General features: G+C 34.2%; 1 protein-coding gene across 15 annotated transcripts in view; it reads right to left on the bottom strand.

Annotated features, from left to right (window-relative positions):
- The window catches only part of IFT81 (intraflagellar transport 81), a 106928-nt gene that overhangs the window by 63643 nt on the left and 26574 nt on the right, over window positions 1–16711 (bottom strand). For 14 of the 15 annotated variants that reach the window (XR_012019192.1, XR_012019190.1, XR_012019191.1 and 11 more), the window contains exon 11: window positions 14499–14645. Coding sequence is in view for 11 of the 15 variants with exons in the window: in XM_072802470.1 (XP_072658571.1) it covers window positions 14499–14645 (147 nt within the window). In the remaining 4 variants the exon portion in view is untranslated. Of the gene's footprint in view, window positions 1–9418; window positions 9681–14498; window positions 14646–16711 lie in introns of those variants that run through there. The other variant, XM_072802481.1, reaches the window with a different exon arrangement.

Here is a 16711-nt window from a genome sequence, read left to right as displayed (position 1 = left end):
TTTTGTTTATGTAGACTGCTACTGTGTCAAATTTGAGGTAAAAGAATAGAATTTCCATTACTGGACCCCCTCATAACATATAAAAATCAATTCCAACTGGATTACAGACTTAAATGTGAAAGATAAAACTAAAAATCTTTTAGAATATTGGAAAATATCACCATAATTTTGAGGTAGGAAAGGATTCTTAAATAAGACATAAAACCACAAACTGGGCAGCCCAGGTGCTCAGTGGTTTAGTGCCGCCTTCAGCCCAGGGCCTGGTCCTGGAGACTCGGGATCAATTCCCACATCAGGCTGCCTGCATGGAGCCTGCTTCTCCCTCTGCCTATGTTTCTGCCTCTCTCTCTCTCTGTGTCTCTCATGAATAAATAAATAAGTAAATAAGTAAATAAATAAATAAATAAATAAATCTAAAAAAAAAAACACCCCCCCCAAACTGAAAATAGATGATTAATAAACTTGACTAAAATCAAGAACTTTAGTTCATCAATATATAAAGAGATTAGGAATATATATCACAAGTTGGGAGAACATATTTGTAATACATTAAACCAATAAAGGATTTGTAGCCAAGATATATAAATTAATCCCTAAGTGAAAGACAAATAATCCAATAGAAAAATACTTGGTCACTTTACAGAAGAGAAATCCAAGATGACCAATAAATATATTAAAAGATACTCAACCTCATTAGTAATTAGTAATAGAAATTAAAACCACAGTAAGATACTATTTTAACACTCACCCAATTAGCAAAAAGAAGCCCTTTAATACTAAGTGCTGGTGAAGATATGGAGGCGGTGGAAAACCTGTAAACCACTGGGAGTGAGGGATTTGGTGTTTAGAATAACAGTTTGGAAAACATTTCATATCTACTTTAGTTGATGTTGTGTTCATCCTATGCCCCACCAACTCCACTACAATGAATAGCATGGCTTCTCAAACCTATCTATGGTGATGGAGCAGTTCTAAAAATTTCTAATCATTTGTAGAGTGGACACATATAAAACAATAAAAATATTTAGGAAACATCACATTACTACAAATCTTTCTAAAAATGCCTCTGCTCAACTTATATGGTCACGAATTATTATAACTGTAGGCAAGAACTGGTCTTCAGACAATTCTTTGATCTCTTTGAACAACTCCAGAGCAAAGCTTTGTAAATGCAGTATGCTCCAGTGCACTCATGTGACACAAATAATAAGTATATACCAAGATAGTAATCCACTAAGACTTTGCAGCAGCTGGGCAAGATATTATAAAGAACTCCCAAGTCAGTCATCCTCAGCTATAAGCAGCCTTATCCTTTTACCTCAGTATGCTAAACAATGATCAATTTTATTCAAGTGTCATATTGTGAAAAAAGTTAAGAAACACTGCTCTGGAGCAATTCTGTTCATAGTCACATACATAAGAATGTTGACAGAAACACTGCAATGTGAAAAACTAGAAAACATGCTACAACAAATTGTATATTCAAATAGATATCTACATATATATACATATGTATGTATACACACACATATATATGTCTGCACAGTGAAAGTAAACATTATAAATTCAAGAAATAATGTAAAACAAAACAAGCAAGTTATAGGATATGCAGAGTATGCTTCCATTAATATTGCTTAGGAAAACTAAGCAATATACTGTTTAGGGAGACAAATATATGGTCAAACAGTAAGTAAGAGTCAGAGAATGACAAATACCTTACTTGAGATGGTATATACCTCTGAGAGGGGTGGAAATCAAATAGGATAAAGAAAAGGCACACAGAGAGCCTCAAAGGTCCTTTTTTAAAGCTGAGTTCTAAGTATATATATGTACATGATCTCATTGTTCTTTATTTTTCACATATAGTACACAAACACACATAACACATTGTCACCTACCTTAACACATTTTTAGAAAATAAACATTTGGAAAGTAAATAAACATTAAACAATCAATATAGAAGGTCATAAATCTAATTAAAGAGTTCCAGAAGAATTTTATTTATTCATGAGAGACATAGAGAGACAGAGACATAGGCAGAGGCAGAAGCAAGGTCCCTGAGGGGAGCCCAATGCAGAACTCAATCCCAGAACCCCAGGATCACTCCCTGACCAAAAGCAGATGCTCAACCACTGAGCCACCCAGGTATCTTTTAAAAAATTAAGGAAAGGAGAGAATCCAAAACAGAAGAATGGTTAAAGAAATTTCTGGGATGATGACTAGGAAGCCCTAGATTACAGTTTATAGCAAGCCTATAGCTCACAGCATGTCCAGATATAAATCTTCCCAGACTGGAACAGAAGAATGAAAGGGACTCCAGAAAGAACATGCCTAATGTTTACAAAATATAATTAATAGGTTACTGTATATGAACATATGCTATATTAAGATAAATTGTACAGTTCTATCAGAAGGTCTGCGGCTGAGTAGGTGGCAGTTACACACACACAAAAAAACTTAAGCAAACAAAAACAAAACAATGAGGTCAGTAATTTTTTTTAAAGTGTACAAGAAAGGATATATAATCTATGAGCCACATAGTATACTATGTGGCTCAGCTGTAAACTGTTTCTACAATTATCATAATGGATATAATAAATAATGATTTAATCAAAAATTAAAATTATATTGGGAGTCTCTAAGGAATGGAAGGATGAGTATAGGGGTAAACAGAGAATTGCTAAATCCTCATTACCAATGGTAGTATATCCAAAATTGAAAAAAACTTTTAGGTTTCAGCACAAACATGTTATTTAGAAATGTAGAAGTAAATACCATAAGAAACAACCAAAGGCATTAAGAGTAGTTGCCTCAAGGAAGCATGACTTGTGAGTAAGGGGATCATTATTTTCATTATGAACTTTGTAGTATTGTTTTACTTTTTAAACTAGATATTTATATAAATCTAAAAAACTGTAATTATTTTTTAAAAGATTTTATTTATGTATTTATTTGACAAAGCACAAGCAGGGGGAGTGGCAGAGGGAGAAGGAGAAGCAGACTCCCCACTGAGCGAGGAGCCCAATATGGGGCTCAATACCAGGACCTTGGGATCATGACCTGAGCACAAGGCAGACACTTAACCAACTGAGCCACCCAGGAGTCCTTAAAAAAGGTATAATTCAATTAAAAGTACAACTCACCTCAAAGAAAGCCCATCACCAACAATAACCTAATAGCTGATAGATTTTATTTTGAATAGACTTTGAGCATTAAGAATTAAATTTACTCATAATTCCATGCTGTAACAATGTATATGAGCAGAGTCACAAATAATTTCATTTAGAACTTAATCATTACGGTACTAGGAGCAGTACAACAAGGTCACAGAAGTAGTTCAGAGGTGTTAAGATCTGGGCTTTGGAGTCAGAGAAATGTAATTTCAAATCCTGGCTCCATCACTTAAAGTGACCTTAGGCAGTTACTGTTTTGTCTTTATATATCAATTCAACTGGAAAAAAAAAAAGGAGGTAACAATACTTATCTCAGAGTGATATGAAATGCAATTAGTATGATGCCTAGTGTAGCATTCAATAAATAGGAGCTATCATGGTTATAATTAACTATGCCACAACGGTTTAATAAAATAAAGCAAATTCTTGACCTAAACATCCGCAATTATTAATAATCATAATTGCCACCACACAGTAGCCAATTCTTGAAAATAAAGGGTTTTTAGAACCTCTGACGATCAAAACATACAATATTACTATTATAAAATGAATGATTATTTGTCTAAAATAAAACTGGGTAGTTTTTAAATAAAATTTATAAAATATACTAAAATTCTATAAAAATTGAATAATGGATAATAATAATGTCATTCTGTTTGAATATAATTAAGTAGTACCTAGAAAATAAGAGACTACTGTTTCTTCTAAATAGTACAGAAATAAAGAAATATCAAGTAATTGGGACGCCTGGGTGGCTCAGCAGTTGAGCACCTCCTTTGGCCCAGGGTGTGATCCTGGAGTCCGGGATTGAGTCCGACATTGGGTTCCCTGTGTGGAGCCTGCGTCTCTCTCTGCTTCTCTGCCTGTCTCTCTCATGAATAAATACATAAACTTAAAAAAAAAAAGAAATATCAAGTAATTAGGATAAGTAGAAAAGTATAAATCAAGGTGTGATGCATGCTCTTTAGAACTAAAATAGAGGGGCAGCTTGGGTGGCTCAACGGTTTAACGCCGCCTGCAGCCCAGGGTGTGATCCTGGAGACCCAGAATCGAGTCCCACATCGGGCTCCCTGCATGGAGCCTGCTTCTCCCTCTGACTGTGTCTCTGCCTCTCTCTCTCTGTGTCTCTCATGAATAAATATTTTAAAAAACTAAAATAGAATAATTACTACTGCAATTATAAATCTATATACTCTGAGTACAGCTATGTAAAAATTTTGTATATATATTTATAAGCCAATATTGGGAGAGAATTAATAAATAAAAATAGCCATTGTATTTGGCAGATAAGAGTTAACTGAATTTCTTGGGATTTATTTTTTAAATAATTTAAAAATATTTTAATTTAAAAATATTTTAAAAATAATTTTTAAAGGAACTCTGACATAGGAGATAAGCAACATATCCTTGGAACATTAAGGAAAAGCTTTCTATAGTGCACTATAGCAGGTCAATAAAGCAAATTTGTCATTAAAGTGAACTGCAGCTTGCCATTGCACAGGAAGGCCCATTATAGCAGTTATTACTAATCATTTGGACCAATGTACATTTATAACACAAATTTGTCATTTATGAAAGAACAGCCATCATTTAAAATGCTGAAATCAATAAGATTAATGCTTTATAGTGCTAGCTTCTAGCTTCAGGACTAATTTTACAGATTCCTTTGTGATCAAAATGGAATTTGCCAGATGTTCTTTCTCTTTTTATCCATTTAATATATTTTATAACCTTTAATAGTAATGATCAAAATCTGGGCTAGCTTTTTAAATGGACAAAGCAGCTTATTTCCTTAAGTATATAACCATTTACAAGTGCTTTTCAAGCTTATCTGGAACTCAAAGCATTATTAGATTCCAGGCATCATTCTGGATATTTAAGCGGAAACAAGAATCTCTCTGCTCCTGCTGCAAATTTTCCACCTTGGTATCTGGCATCAGAACTATTTCCACAGTAATTTGCTGTGAGGACTTTACAAGACAGCCATATAATAAATGCTTTATATTGTCAAGAACCACAAAGATATGTTTTTTTTTTTTTTTTTGAAAAAGCACTCTTTCCCTTTTACAGAGAAGGAAACCTGTAGAGAAATTAATACAACTCACCAAAGTACAGCAAGTTGGAAAAACTGGACTAGAATGAGTACTTTTGTCCTCAAATCCTGTTAGTCCAATACGCATGCTATTTTCCGTTTCTTAATTAAATCACATCTTTGTCAGTTACTTCATCAGCTGATTTTTAAGCATGGAAAACGACAGAGAAAGGCTCAAGAGAGTTAGGTGTCAGATGAAATAATACCAACTGTTCCAAAGTAGCATGAATTTGCCCAATGGCCATGATTTTCTCTCCCATTTGTCAGTGTCTTCCATTCTGTCTGAATTCAGACTTGTAGAAAATCTGAAGAGGTCTTTTTTTATGTTATACTTCAATAAATCATTTGTACTCCCTGAAGTCTAGACTCAGAGTTGCTATTTGTTTTAAGGCAGGAAAAAAAATGTTTCAAAGCAACTTTTGTTTTCTGTTAAAATGATAGTCCTTTCAAATCACTAGTGCCAATGTAGACACACATACAAATACTATTCTAATCTTTCGTAACCTGTTAGTATTAGGTTTTTAACTTTATATTAGAAAAATTTGGGGCACCTGGGTGGCTCAGTTGGTTAAGCGTCCGACTCTTGATTTTGGCTCAGGTCATGATCTTAGGGTCCTGGGAGAAAGCCCCACATTCAGCATGGAGTCAGCTTGAGATTCTCTCTCTCTCTGTCCCTCCCCACTGTGATCGCTTGCACTCTCTCAAATAAATAAATAAATCTTTAAAAAAATTTTTAAAATAAATCAGATAATTTTACCAACCAAAGCATAAGCAATGTAATTACCTACAAATGGTAGTAGATAGTTAACTGCTAATTCTTTTGAGAGAGTCTATAATAAGCAATATGATATATGCTGGTAGAACTCTGTCTTAAATGAAACTTGTGGCATAGGAACACCCATCTGTGAAACAGTTAATCATACCATCCATCGTCTTTATGCTTCTATTATAAATCAAATCACCACCGCACAGCTGTTACTATATTAGAGATAATGGATTTTTCAACTGCTGTCCAAGCAGTTAACTCTCAAAACATTTTGCTATGAAAAGTTTTCAAATTTGGGGTTGCAACTGTAGTATTACCTAGATTGCATGCATAATTACATTACTTCTGTTACAGTGAATTGAGCCAAATTTATTTGATTCTGTTTTGTTCCATCTCTCGGGAAATTTTAGGGGCCTCAGGTCCTGCTATGAACTCTAAAGAGTGTAATGTGATTTGAAAGGTTCTAAAAATATCACAGGTTTGCCTGGGCTCACTTAGAAGGGTGGATGATTCAATTACAAGTGTCAAAATTTGATTCCTCATTTTTCGGGATATGACAGCTGCAGCAAACCTTGCCAGGATTCCCTTATCTTCACAGTGCTTCTCTTTGAAGTATTTAAAGAAGATTTCATAATCTTTGCAATTTAGCTCTAGGATTTCTATCGGTAGCTGTAGAATGAATTGGTGGGACCTTTCTAAAGCTTCTTATAAACATTATTTGACCAAGCACATTTTTAACTGCAAACATAACTGCAAAACAGGTGAGCTTCTTGTAATGGTTAGGGAACAAAATACAATGGACTCTATACACATACACCATTAACCAGGGGTGACCTTTCAATGCATGAAGTGCCAATGGAACCTTAACTAGAGGTTCATTTGTTACTATAAAAAAGTTCAGACGCTGGGGCGCCTGGGTGGCTTGGTAGGTTGAGCGACTGACTCTTGGTTTTGGCTCAGGTCGTGATCTCATGGGTGATGGGATCAAATCCTGCATCAGGCTTCACGCTCAGTAGGAAGTCTGCTTGAGATTTTCTCCCTCTGTCTCTCCCCTAGCCCTTCTAAGATAAATAAATCTTAAAACAAACAAACCAAACTTCAGAATCAAAATGCAGGCATTTATTTAAATGACAGCTCTAGGAAGGGTACCATCATTGCATCATCAGGGCTGATTTTTTATTTGCTTTTTCAAATAATTAAAGCAGAGATTCAGAGATATCAAGTTGACTAAGATGGGAAAGATCCGTAACTATGAGACTACTACAAGAGGCATAGGCTTGATCCTTTGCTCTTCCATTAAGAGAGATAGTCATCACACTCAGATTGCCACTTGTGAAACAGCAGAATTTTTATTTACCAAAGAATTAATGGAGGCTACCAGATTAAATGGCAGATTTAGGTTTATGGTCAGGTGTCTAAAAATAACTTTATTTATACAAAGAAATACACAGCTATGGTTAGGATGAAGAGTTAATATAAATCATTTTTCTTATATCAACTGAAGCCTATTAAGAAGTGCCAAGACATACATTTTTAATATTATCACTTTTCTATGGAAAACATACATACATCTAGATTACACTATATACTTTCAGATTTCTACACATTTATTAAGTGCCTGTTACATGTCAGGTATTAAGTAAATGATGGTGAACAAGAGATAAGCCTCTGCCACTGTGGAGCTTATTACTTTCTTAGGGGAAGCAGAAACTGAACAAGTGATCTTAAGCGTGTTGTATGTTAACAACACACAGGAACAGAGTGCTATGGGAGTACACCTCAGGGTCATGGGGTATGAGCTGGGGAAATTGTAAGGGTATTATTTTGGAAGACATGCTCCTTAGTTAAGTTCATTATGTTATCTTTAAAAAATCATACCACAGCAATCTCTTATTAACAACTCAGAGCCAAATATATGACCATTAACTATTATGCTTTACTATAATACTATGTTTTTCTGTCTCCTCTCACACTGAATCCTGCCTAAAGTTAGATAATTCTATGTAAACATTTTAAGAGCACTCCAAATTATAGAAAGCTAAGGTCACTTAATATTAAAATTTTGTCCAAATAATTCAAGTTAACATAACTTAGAATAAGAGCAATAGTTTGCGTTTAGAAGGACCTAACAAAAAATCACATGAGGATTCTAACCTCGGAGAGGAATTTTTGGGTCATATGGTAATTCTGTGCTTGACTTTTGAAGAAGTCATACTTTTTTCTACAGCAGTTACAGCACCTTATAGACAAGGAAACTGAGGCACAGAGGAATTCAGTAAATGTCAAGGCTGAAGAGCTGACAGATGGCAGAAAAGAGATCTGCACAAAGGTGTTCTGGCTCCAGAGCTGATTCTTTTAACCTCTACAGAATTCTCTTAACCTCCTCATTTACTGACATGGAAAAATCTCCAAGATTTTTTTTTTTTTTTTTTTTTTTATGATAGTCACAGAGAGAGAGAGAGAGAGAGGCAGAGGCACAGGCAGAGGGAGAAGCAGGCTCCATGCACCGGGAGCCCGACGTGGGATTCGATCCCGGGTCTCCAGGATCGCGCCCTGGGCCAAAGGCAGGCGCCAAACCGCTGTGCCACCCAGGGATCCCACAAGACTTTTATTAAAAGCAAGTTGTACAGTATGTTCAGTATAATATCATTTATATTTTTTAAAAACCCACAAAACAGGGATGCCTGGGTGGCTCAGTGGTTGAGTGTCTGCCCTCGGTTCAGGGCAAGATCCCGGAGTCCCAGGATCGAGTCCCAGATGGGGATCCCTGCATGGAGTCCACTTCTCCCTCTGCCCATGTCTCTGCCTCTCTTTCTGTGTCTCTCATGAATAAATAAAATCTTAAAAAAAAAAAAACCATAAAACAGTATTATCTATATCTATCTTTAGAAAAAAGACTGAAATACACAAAACTGGAAACAGTGGTTTCCCTCTGGTAAAGGGACTAAGGGACTTGGAGGTTTGCCAAGGAAGACTGTTACTTTATGTGAATTGTTTGATTTTCATACCACAAGAATATATTCAGGTATTACTTGTATAATCAGAGTTTTTTTAAGATTAGAAAAAACCCCAAAGCATTGATTCAGTCCAATCCCTTTTTTCTACTAAATGCACAAATTATTTCTAAAATGTCCCTCACCTAGCTTCTGTCATAATATTTTAAATAGTGAAGCACTCTACCAAAGCAGCCTGCTTCACTACTAAAGAAAGCTTAAGTTGTAGAAATTTTTCCTTGCAGTCAATCAAATATTTCTTTCTTACTATTGGTCCTAATTCTGCCTTCTGTCAAACAAACAAGAATACCAATCCATCTGTGTAGGGGTCCCCAAGATCATCCCCAGGTTCAATGGTTTGCTAAGAGGACTCAAAGAACTCCGAATATAGCCATACACTTGGCAATGCTTTATTACAGTGAAAACATAAAAGCAAAACCAGCAAAGGAAAAAGGCACATGGGATGAAATCCAGAGGAAACCAGGGGCAAGCTTCCAAGAGTCTTCTCCCTTAGTTCCTCCAGCAATGAGTTATAACAATATTTGTGAAATGTTGCCAACCAGGTAAGTTCATTAGAGACTCGGCACACAGGCATTTTACTCGGGGGCTGGTCATGGACGCACACTCTCTGCCCAGCCCTCACGGAAGTCCAGGCTCTGAGAAGGAAAGCAGGTGTTCAACATAAACTACATTCTTTGTACATGAGGCTTAGGCACAGTGAGCAATTCTTATCAGGGAATGGTGGGAATCTTTCTAAATTCCAAGTTCCTAGATGCCAGCCAAGGGCCAAACTTGCAAACAAGATTTTCTAAGAATAGCAGTTTCAGGCCTGCTATGTTAACTTGTTCTGTACACACACCATCCTTTCCATAATCCTTTTGAAATTTAAAAGCAATTCTATTATGCCTTTTTTTTTGGTTCTCAGTTAATACATAATCAATTTTTCCTATGAAAATTGCCAGACTTTTCATCCATTTTGGTCACATTCACTGGACTCTGCCTTGACTATGTCCTTCTTAAAACATATACCAAGAATATAAATAGTATTCCAGGTATAATTTCACCATAAATAGGATATTACATTTTTATTAATGGAGTATAAAAATTTATTTTCTAATTCTGCATCACTCACGGGTGATGTATTGAGATGGCAGACAAAACTTGCATTCTACAACATTGTGTTCATAATCCTGTTAATGGGATTTTGTTTGTTTTAGCACACTGCTCCTACCTCCCAAGATGACTTTGAACCCTAATTCTATCATCTCTCTCAGGCTGACTATACCTTTAAGCTTCCTGTTATGTGAAAATTATTAAGAGTTCTGGAGGGAGACCACCTCAATTCAAATCATGGTACTACTTACTAGCCATGTGATCTTGGGTAAGTTAGCACAAATCCTCCATGTGCCTCAGTTCCTGTATCTGTACAAACTGGGAATAATGATCATAACTATTTTGTAGAGTTGTTCAAGAAAATGAATGAGATAATGTATATAATAAGCCTAGGATTTCTCTGGTTCATTGTAACTACATAATAAACATTAATTAATCTAAATTATTGATAATAATAAACAGGTTGGTATCAAGGACAAAGCTCCATGGCATTTTTTTGGTAACTTCTCTCTGAGATGACAGCATTCAAAATTCTTTGAGAATATCAATTCAACAGATTTATACTTACTACATACTAAAATCCAATATAAAATACCTCAAGATATAAAAAAAGATACTCATTATTATCAATTTTTAGTTATGTGAAGAGACTACAGTCTCTAAATTTAATGTTCTTACACCTACCAAATACCGGTGTGAAGAGAAAGAAATCAAGATAGACTAGACTGGCAAGAAAATTTCTACCACTGAGAAGATAATTTCATTAGTTCAAGAAATTCCTATTCATGTCAGAAGTCTGGCACAATAAAAGATAAACACGTTCCTGTGCTTACTGCCATAATTAAGGCAATAAAATGAAAATAAAATGTTCAAGTGATACAGTACAATGAAAAAAAAGGAGTATTTTTAGACACTTCATATTTTATTAATAAGAAACACCCAGGGAATACTAATGAAAAAGTCTAATGAAGAACAAATGCTTGTAGCACTTATTATCTGCAAACAGAAGAGCTAAAACTCTCAGACAAATTGTAACATCTGGAATATTAAGTTTAATAGGAGTAGGAAGCATCAAAATGCATACTTCAATATTGAACTTTAAAAACTGCTAGCTGACCTCTAAAAAGAAAATGACAAAGGAATATATTACTATATGTATAATATTTGTTACATTTATCCTTATTAACACAGTCACATTTCTAAATTCTTCCAAGAAAAGATTAATCAAACAACCACATATGGATAATCAAGGAACAAAGGTTTACATCCAAACAAATGGCTGACATACAGTTTCTAGTAAGCTAACAGTGACTGTCAGACCTGCGTTCAAATCCTTACTCTGCAACTCACTAACCATGTGATTTTGGGCATGTTACTTAAATTTTTCTAAGCCTATTTTCCCAATCACAAAATGGAGATAATATTTACCTTACAGGTTTTTTGAGAGGATGAAATTAGGATATATTGCATGTGTGTTTTACTGTGGTTAAACACACGAAGTATAAAATTTATCCTTTTAACCATTTTTAGGTGTACAGTTCTGTGACAGTAAGTATATTCACACCATTGTGCAATTGTCACCAAGAATGTGTCTCTGCCTCTCTGTGTCTCTCATGAATAAATAAATAAAATCTTTAAAAAATAAAATAAATTAAATAAAAAATTTAAGATTTTAAAATAAAAAAAATAAAGATTGAACACATGGTAACTGCTCCATGAACAGAGTAGCTAAAATGACTTTCATTAATGTTCTTATCCTGAGTCTGTGTAAATTATTTATCCAAAAAACAAAAACTATTTCATATGTACTGCTACTGAATTGTACCCAGTTTGGGAAATATTAATTTCAAGTTTTAAGCTGTAAACTATATTCTTAGCTTTCAAATTCTTCACTTAAGTGACTGACAAAAATATAAAAATATCAAGAGCTAATGCTTAACTGAGCACTCAGCATGTGCTGTGCTATTCTAAGCACTTTTCAGGTATTAATTCATTTAATCTGTACAATAATAATTCTAGGAGGTATATTTTACAGGTGAGTACAAAGAGGTTACAGAATCTGCCCAAGGTTAACTAGCTGTAAGATGATAAAGCCAGTATCTGCACTCAAGCAACCAATTTCTAGAGCTATGCCCTTAACCATTCCACTCTATCACCTTTCACACATGTAGTAACATGAAGCTCATGGGAATGATGACTTCCAGATGCCAGATGTTATATGATGACTAAGCCTTCCAGTTTCTTGGAAGCTTTGACATTATTTCATGTGTTCTTTATAATGACAGTGAAGAGCAATTACCCCCATTTTATAGATTAATTAATGATTTGTTCAAGGTCAACAGGAACATGTGAGAAAGACCTGGACCCCAGCTTGGCCACTTATTACTTATAAGTGCATCTATAATCTCCCTGAGCTTCACCCAATTGTAAAACAAAAATAACAGTAACAAAAATATAAGAAATAAAAAAGTACGTGTTTGCAAAGCATCTAGCAGAGAGCCTTATATTTATACAAGTGCGCAATTAATGTTAGCCCCTCTTTTTCTTCATTCTCCTATTTGCGACTCTGGTATACTTATTCTTTCTAAATGCCATGCTACTACTTGATACTCTCTCACCAACTGTATTAACATATGGGTGGCAAAAAACATGATTTTTGGTGATTACCATGTGATACCAAATGAAACCTCACTGAAGTCCAGCTATATTATATAATTTTAAGTATAACAAACTTCCTCCCTTTTGTCCATATGGTCTATCACTTTAACAAAGTAGAATTTAAAACTGGTCTACCAAGATTTGTTCTTTACAAAATTATGCTTAATGTTCCCCAATACCTTCTGTTCTTTTAGGTAACTGCCAAATGATTTACTTGATTTGTTCTAGTTTCTGACCAGATATTGTTTAAAAATTAAATTGACCTTATGATTTCCAAAATTATCTTTTTCCCTTTAAAAAAAAGTATGCTTTTTCTGTCATCAGATACTTCTCTTATTCACTATAATTTATCAAAAATAAAACTTAATAGGTTGGCACTATGTTCTTTATCCTCACATTTGCATAGAAGGAATATCTAATGGTGAATTTATAAGCGCTATTCATGCCAAATGTGGCCATGGCTATTAGTATTTCTTGTCAATTGGGCAGCATTTTCTTAAGACAAAAATGGTAGGAGGTAGCATGGTCTCTTATAAAACAAAACTGCTGCATAATTAACCTCCCTCCCGCCTCCCGCTGGATTGCAAGGATGTCACGAAGCACACCCTGTTGGGTTCCAAGTAACATTTAAAATATTCCCATCTCTTAAAGCAATCTGGAAGTGGATATTAAAAGCCAAAGGAATTTTTCAGTCAAGTGATGACTGGTGAAATCTGCTACTTCCCAAAAAGCTAAAGGCATCCTGGGAGGCTAACAATTGGAAACACCACAGAGAAAAGTGGTATCGTGGGAACAACTCACTTGTGTTTGGCACTGTGAAGGTTCACTGCCAATTTGTAACAGTGTGAATTTGGTAACTATTCAAAGCCAAAAATGAAGTTTAGATATGAGCAGCTTTTCAAAGTAGCTTTTGCTGAGGCTTAGTAGCTAAGTAGCTAATAAAATAAATGATTTATAAGAAGTGGTGAAGTACAGGCAATGATTGGGAATTAAAATATAATCTATCACTTCCTTAAAAAAAATCATTGTGCTTTAAGACAAGATATTGTGCTTCATTTATTCATTCTTTCTTGAGCTAATTTTATGAAAATGAGATGAGGGATTTTATTTGTGGTACTTAAGTTTAGCCGTATATATAAATGGCTATTAGTATTACTCGTCCTACTAATCTCACAAGTCTGACAGAAGGATAAATCAAATAATAGCTTTTAAAACATTGTTCAAAAATTTAAGTTTATACCAACATAAGATTGAGTTGTATTTTTAAAATTTATAAGCATCTACAGTAAAGTCATTTAAATGGTGCCAGTCTCAGTGGCCAAACACACATTACTGACAAAGCAACTTCGGGATATCATTTTCTCAGCCCTTTATGGAATGACATTTATCAATGAATATGAATTTTTGTCTTATCTGTTAGTTTCTATTCATTTTGTCTTACTTTTATAACAATATTTATAATTAATAAATCCAATATAAATTTGCTTAATTAAAAAGTAAAAATTTGGAACATTATCTCATAAAATTACTAAGATCTGTCATCATAGAGCAAGAACATCTTAATATAATTGCAAGGATTTTTCAGTCTCAAACCAGGTTTTATAAAATAAGATTAACTTTCTACTACTGACAACCAAACTAAAAAAGTCAAAAACATGAATGTTTTCAAATAAAAACAATACTCATATCACACCTCAACTTACATCATCTCCCTTCAAAACTTCGGTGCCATCAAATTCACGGGTCTGATTTGTCTTCACTGACACTTCTCTCTCTAGGTTGGCTAGCTTCTCCTTTGCTTCCTGAAGTTCCTCAGCTTTGGCTTCTTTTTTACGAGATATAATGGATGCCTAATTGAGTATTAAATATGAATGTAAAATTAGACACACAATCAACTTTCTATTATCTTGTAAAAGTATTGATTTTTAAGATTTTACCAAGCTAAATTTTCAATATCAGGTTGGCTTCTCCTAACCAATACCATTTGCCCTCCCACCTATCATCATCAGTTATCTGTTTAATATGAGTATACAATATATACTAAATATCAACCCAAAACATTTAAAAGACAAAAGCCCTGAAAATATAGCTACATCAGCAAGAAACAAAAATAGTAGTAATAAAAATATTAAAATACTGTCATGTAACACTCAAACGTTAATGAAGATACTTTCTAGGTAAGTAAATAGAAGCTCTCCTTAAGTCTGTTCATGGTAGGTTTCCTTTCATTGAAAGAAAACAATGTTTTATTCTCAAAACTACAACATAGGTATCTTACCTAAAATCAATATCCATACTCTGAAAATGAAATGTTCAAACATTTATTATATTTGGGGCATTCTAATAAATAAAGTGCAGGTTTAAAATCAAACATGTGACTCACCAGAATTAGAGAAATGTTTACATAATCCAAATGGCTGCTCTTAGCCATGAATGTAGCACTTTATATTACTTAGCAACTTTTGGGGGATTTCCTTAAATGAATCATGGCTGAACTAGTTTAAGAAAAACATTAGCCAAACTCTTAAGTGAAATAGTACAAATATTTTCTTCACACAAAATTGGCAGAGAAGGGGAAATCTCTAATGCAAACCCTTTAAACAAGTCTATTTTCTCTGTTTAAAAAATGAAAAGATAGATGATGAAGGAATGTTTCTCTCTATGGAATTATTCTAGCTGAGAGAGAGAGAGAGAGAGAAGGAATGGTAAGAGTACCAGAACCATACAGGAATTGATGGTATACTTCCTTAACACAAAATAAGTAAAAAACTCAGCCCAAACCTGTATCTTTTTTTTTTTTTTTTAAAGATTTAATTGAGAGAGAGCAAGAGCGAGCATGAGCTGTGGGGAGGGCCCGAGAGGGAGAAGAAGAGGCAGACTCTCCAGTGAGCAGGGAGCCTGAGGTGGGATTCAATCCCCAGACCCCAAGATCATGACCTGAGCTAAAGGCAGATGCTTAACTGGTTTAGCCACCCAGGTGTCCCCAGGATCTTATTTAATAGAGAAACATAAGAGTATATCCTACTAAATCTGGAACAAGGTAAAAATACCCATTATCTCCACTATAATTTAATATTGTGTTGAAGGTATTTGCTCATACCATTAGAAGAGAAAGTAATTAGAAGTGTAAGAATCTGACAGAAAAAGTTGGAGTTTTCATAGTATATGATTATATACCTAAAAAAAAACCAAGAGAATCTATGGGAAAACAGTAAACAAATCAATAGCACTTTTAGACAAATCAATCAGAAGGCATAAGGAAAGAAAAGCTCTCAATTATTAAGAGCAAAAAATAAAATATGTAAGCAAGAGAAGTTCCAAAACCTTAAGGAAAACAAACACTCCTAAAAAAGCAAAAAATAAATTTGCATAAATGGAGACACGAAGACTCAAATATCATAAACACGTAAGCTCTGAGGTAAAGAATAAATATAAAGCAAACCCAATAATTAAAAAATTATTTTTTTCAAGAGCTGGATAAGTTGATAATAAAGCTTACTGAAATAACATACAAACAAGAATTGTAAGTAAAATCCTGAGAAAGTAGAGCAATTTGGGGATGAACATAGCTACTTTAATCAGTTATTTGAACTTGATTACAAAGCTTCTGTAAATCTTAATATGAATACCTGAACAGATAGGCCAATGGAAAAATAGGAAATCCAATAGTATTTTTAAATTAGAACAAACAGAATCTCAAAGCCATAGGGAAAAAAATGGACTTTTTACTAACTGGCATTAGGACAGTTAGATAATTGGATAGCTATATACAATAAATAGCACAGCCCAGAAAAAATTCTAAATAGATCAGAGACTTAAGTATAAAAAATTAAACCTAGAAGTTCAAAAAGAAAACTTGAATAAATTTCTCTATAACTTACAAGAGGAAAAACATTCCTAACTATGCCTCAAAACC

The sequence above is a fragment of the Canis lupus genome, chromosome 27 (genome assembly GCF_048164855.1).
Source record: "Canis lupus baileyi chromosome 27, mCanLup2.hap1, whole genome shotgun sequence".
In the NCBI taxonomy this organism is placed as follows: domain Eukaryota; kingdom Metazoa; phylum Chordata; class Mammalia; order Carnivora; family Canidae; genus Canis; species Canis lupus.
This window is presented reverse-complemented; position numbering and strand designations above follow the sequence as displayed.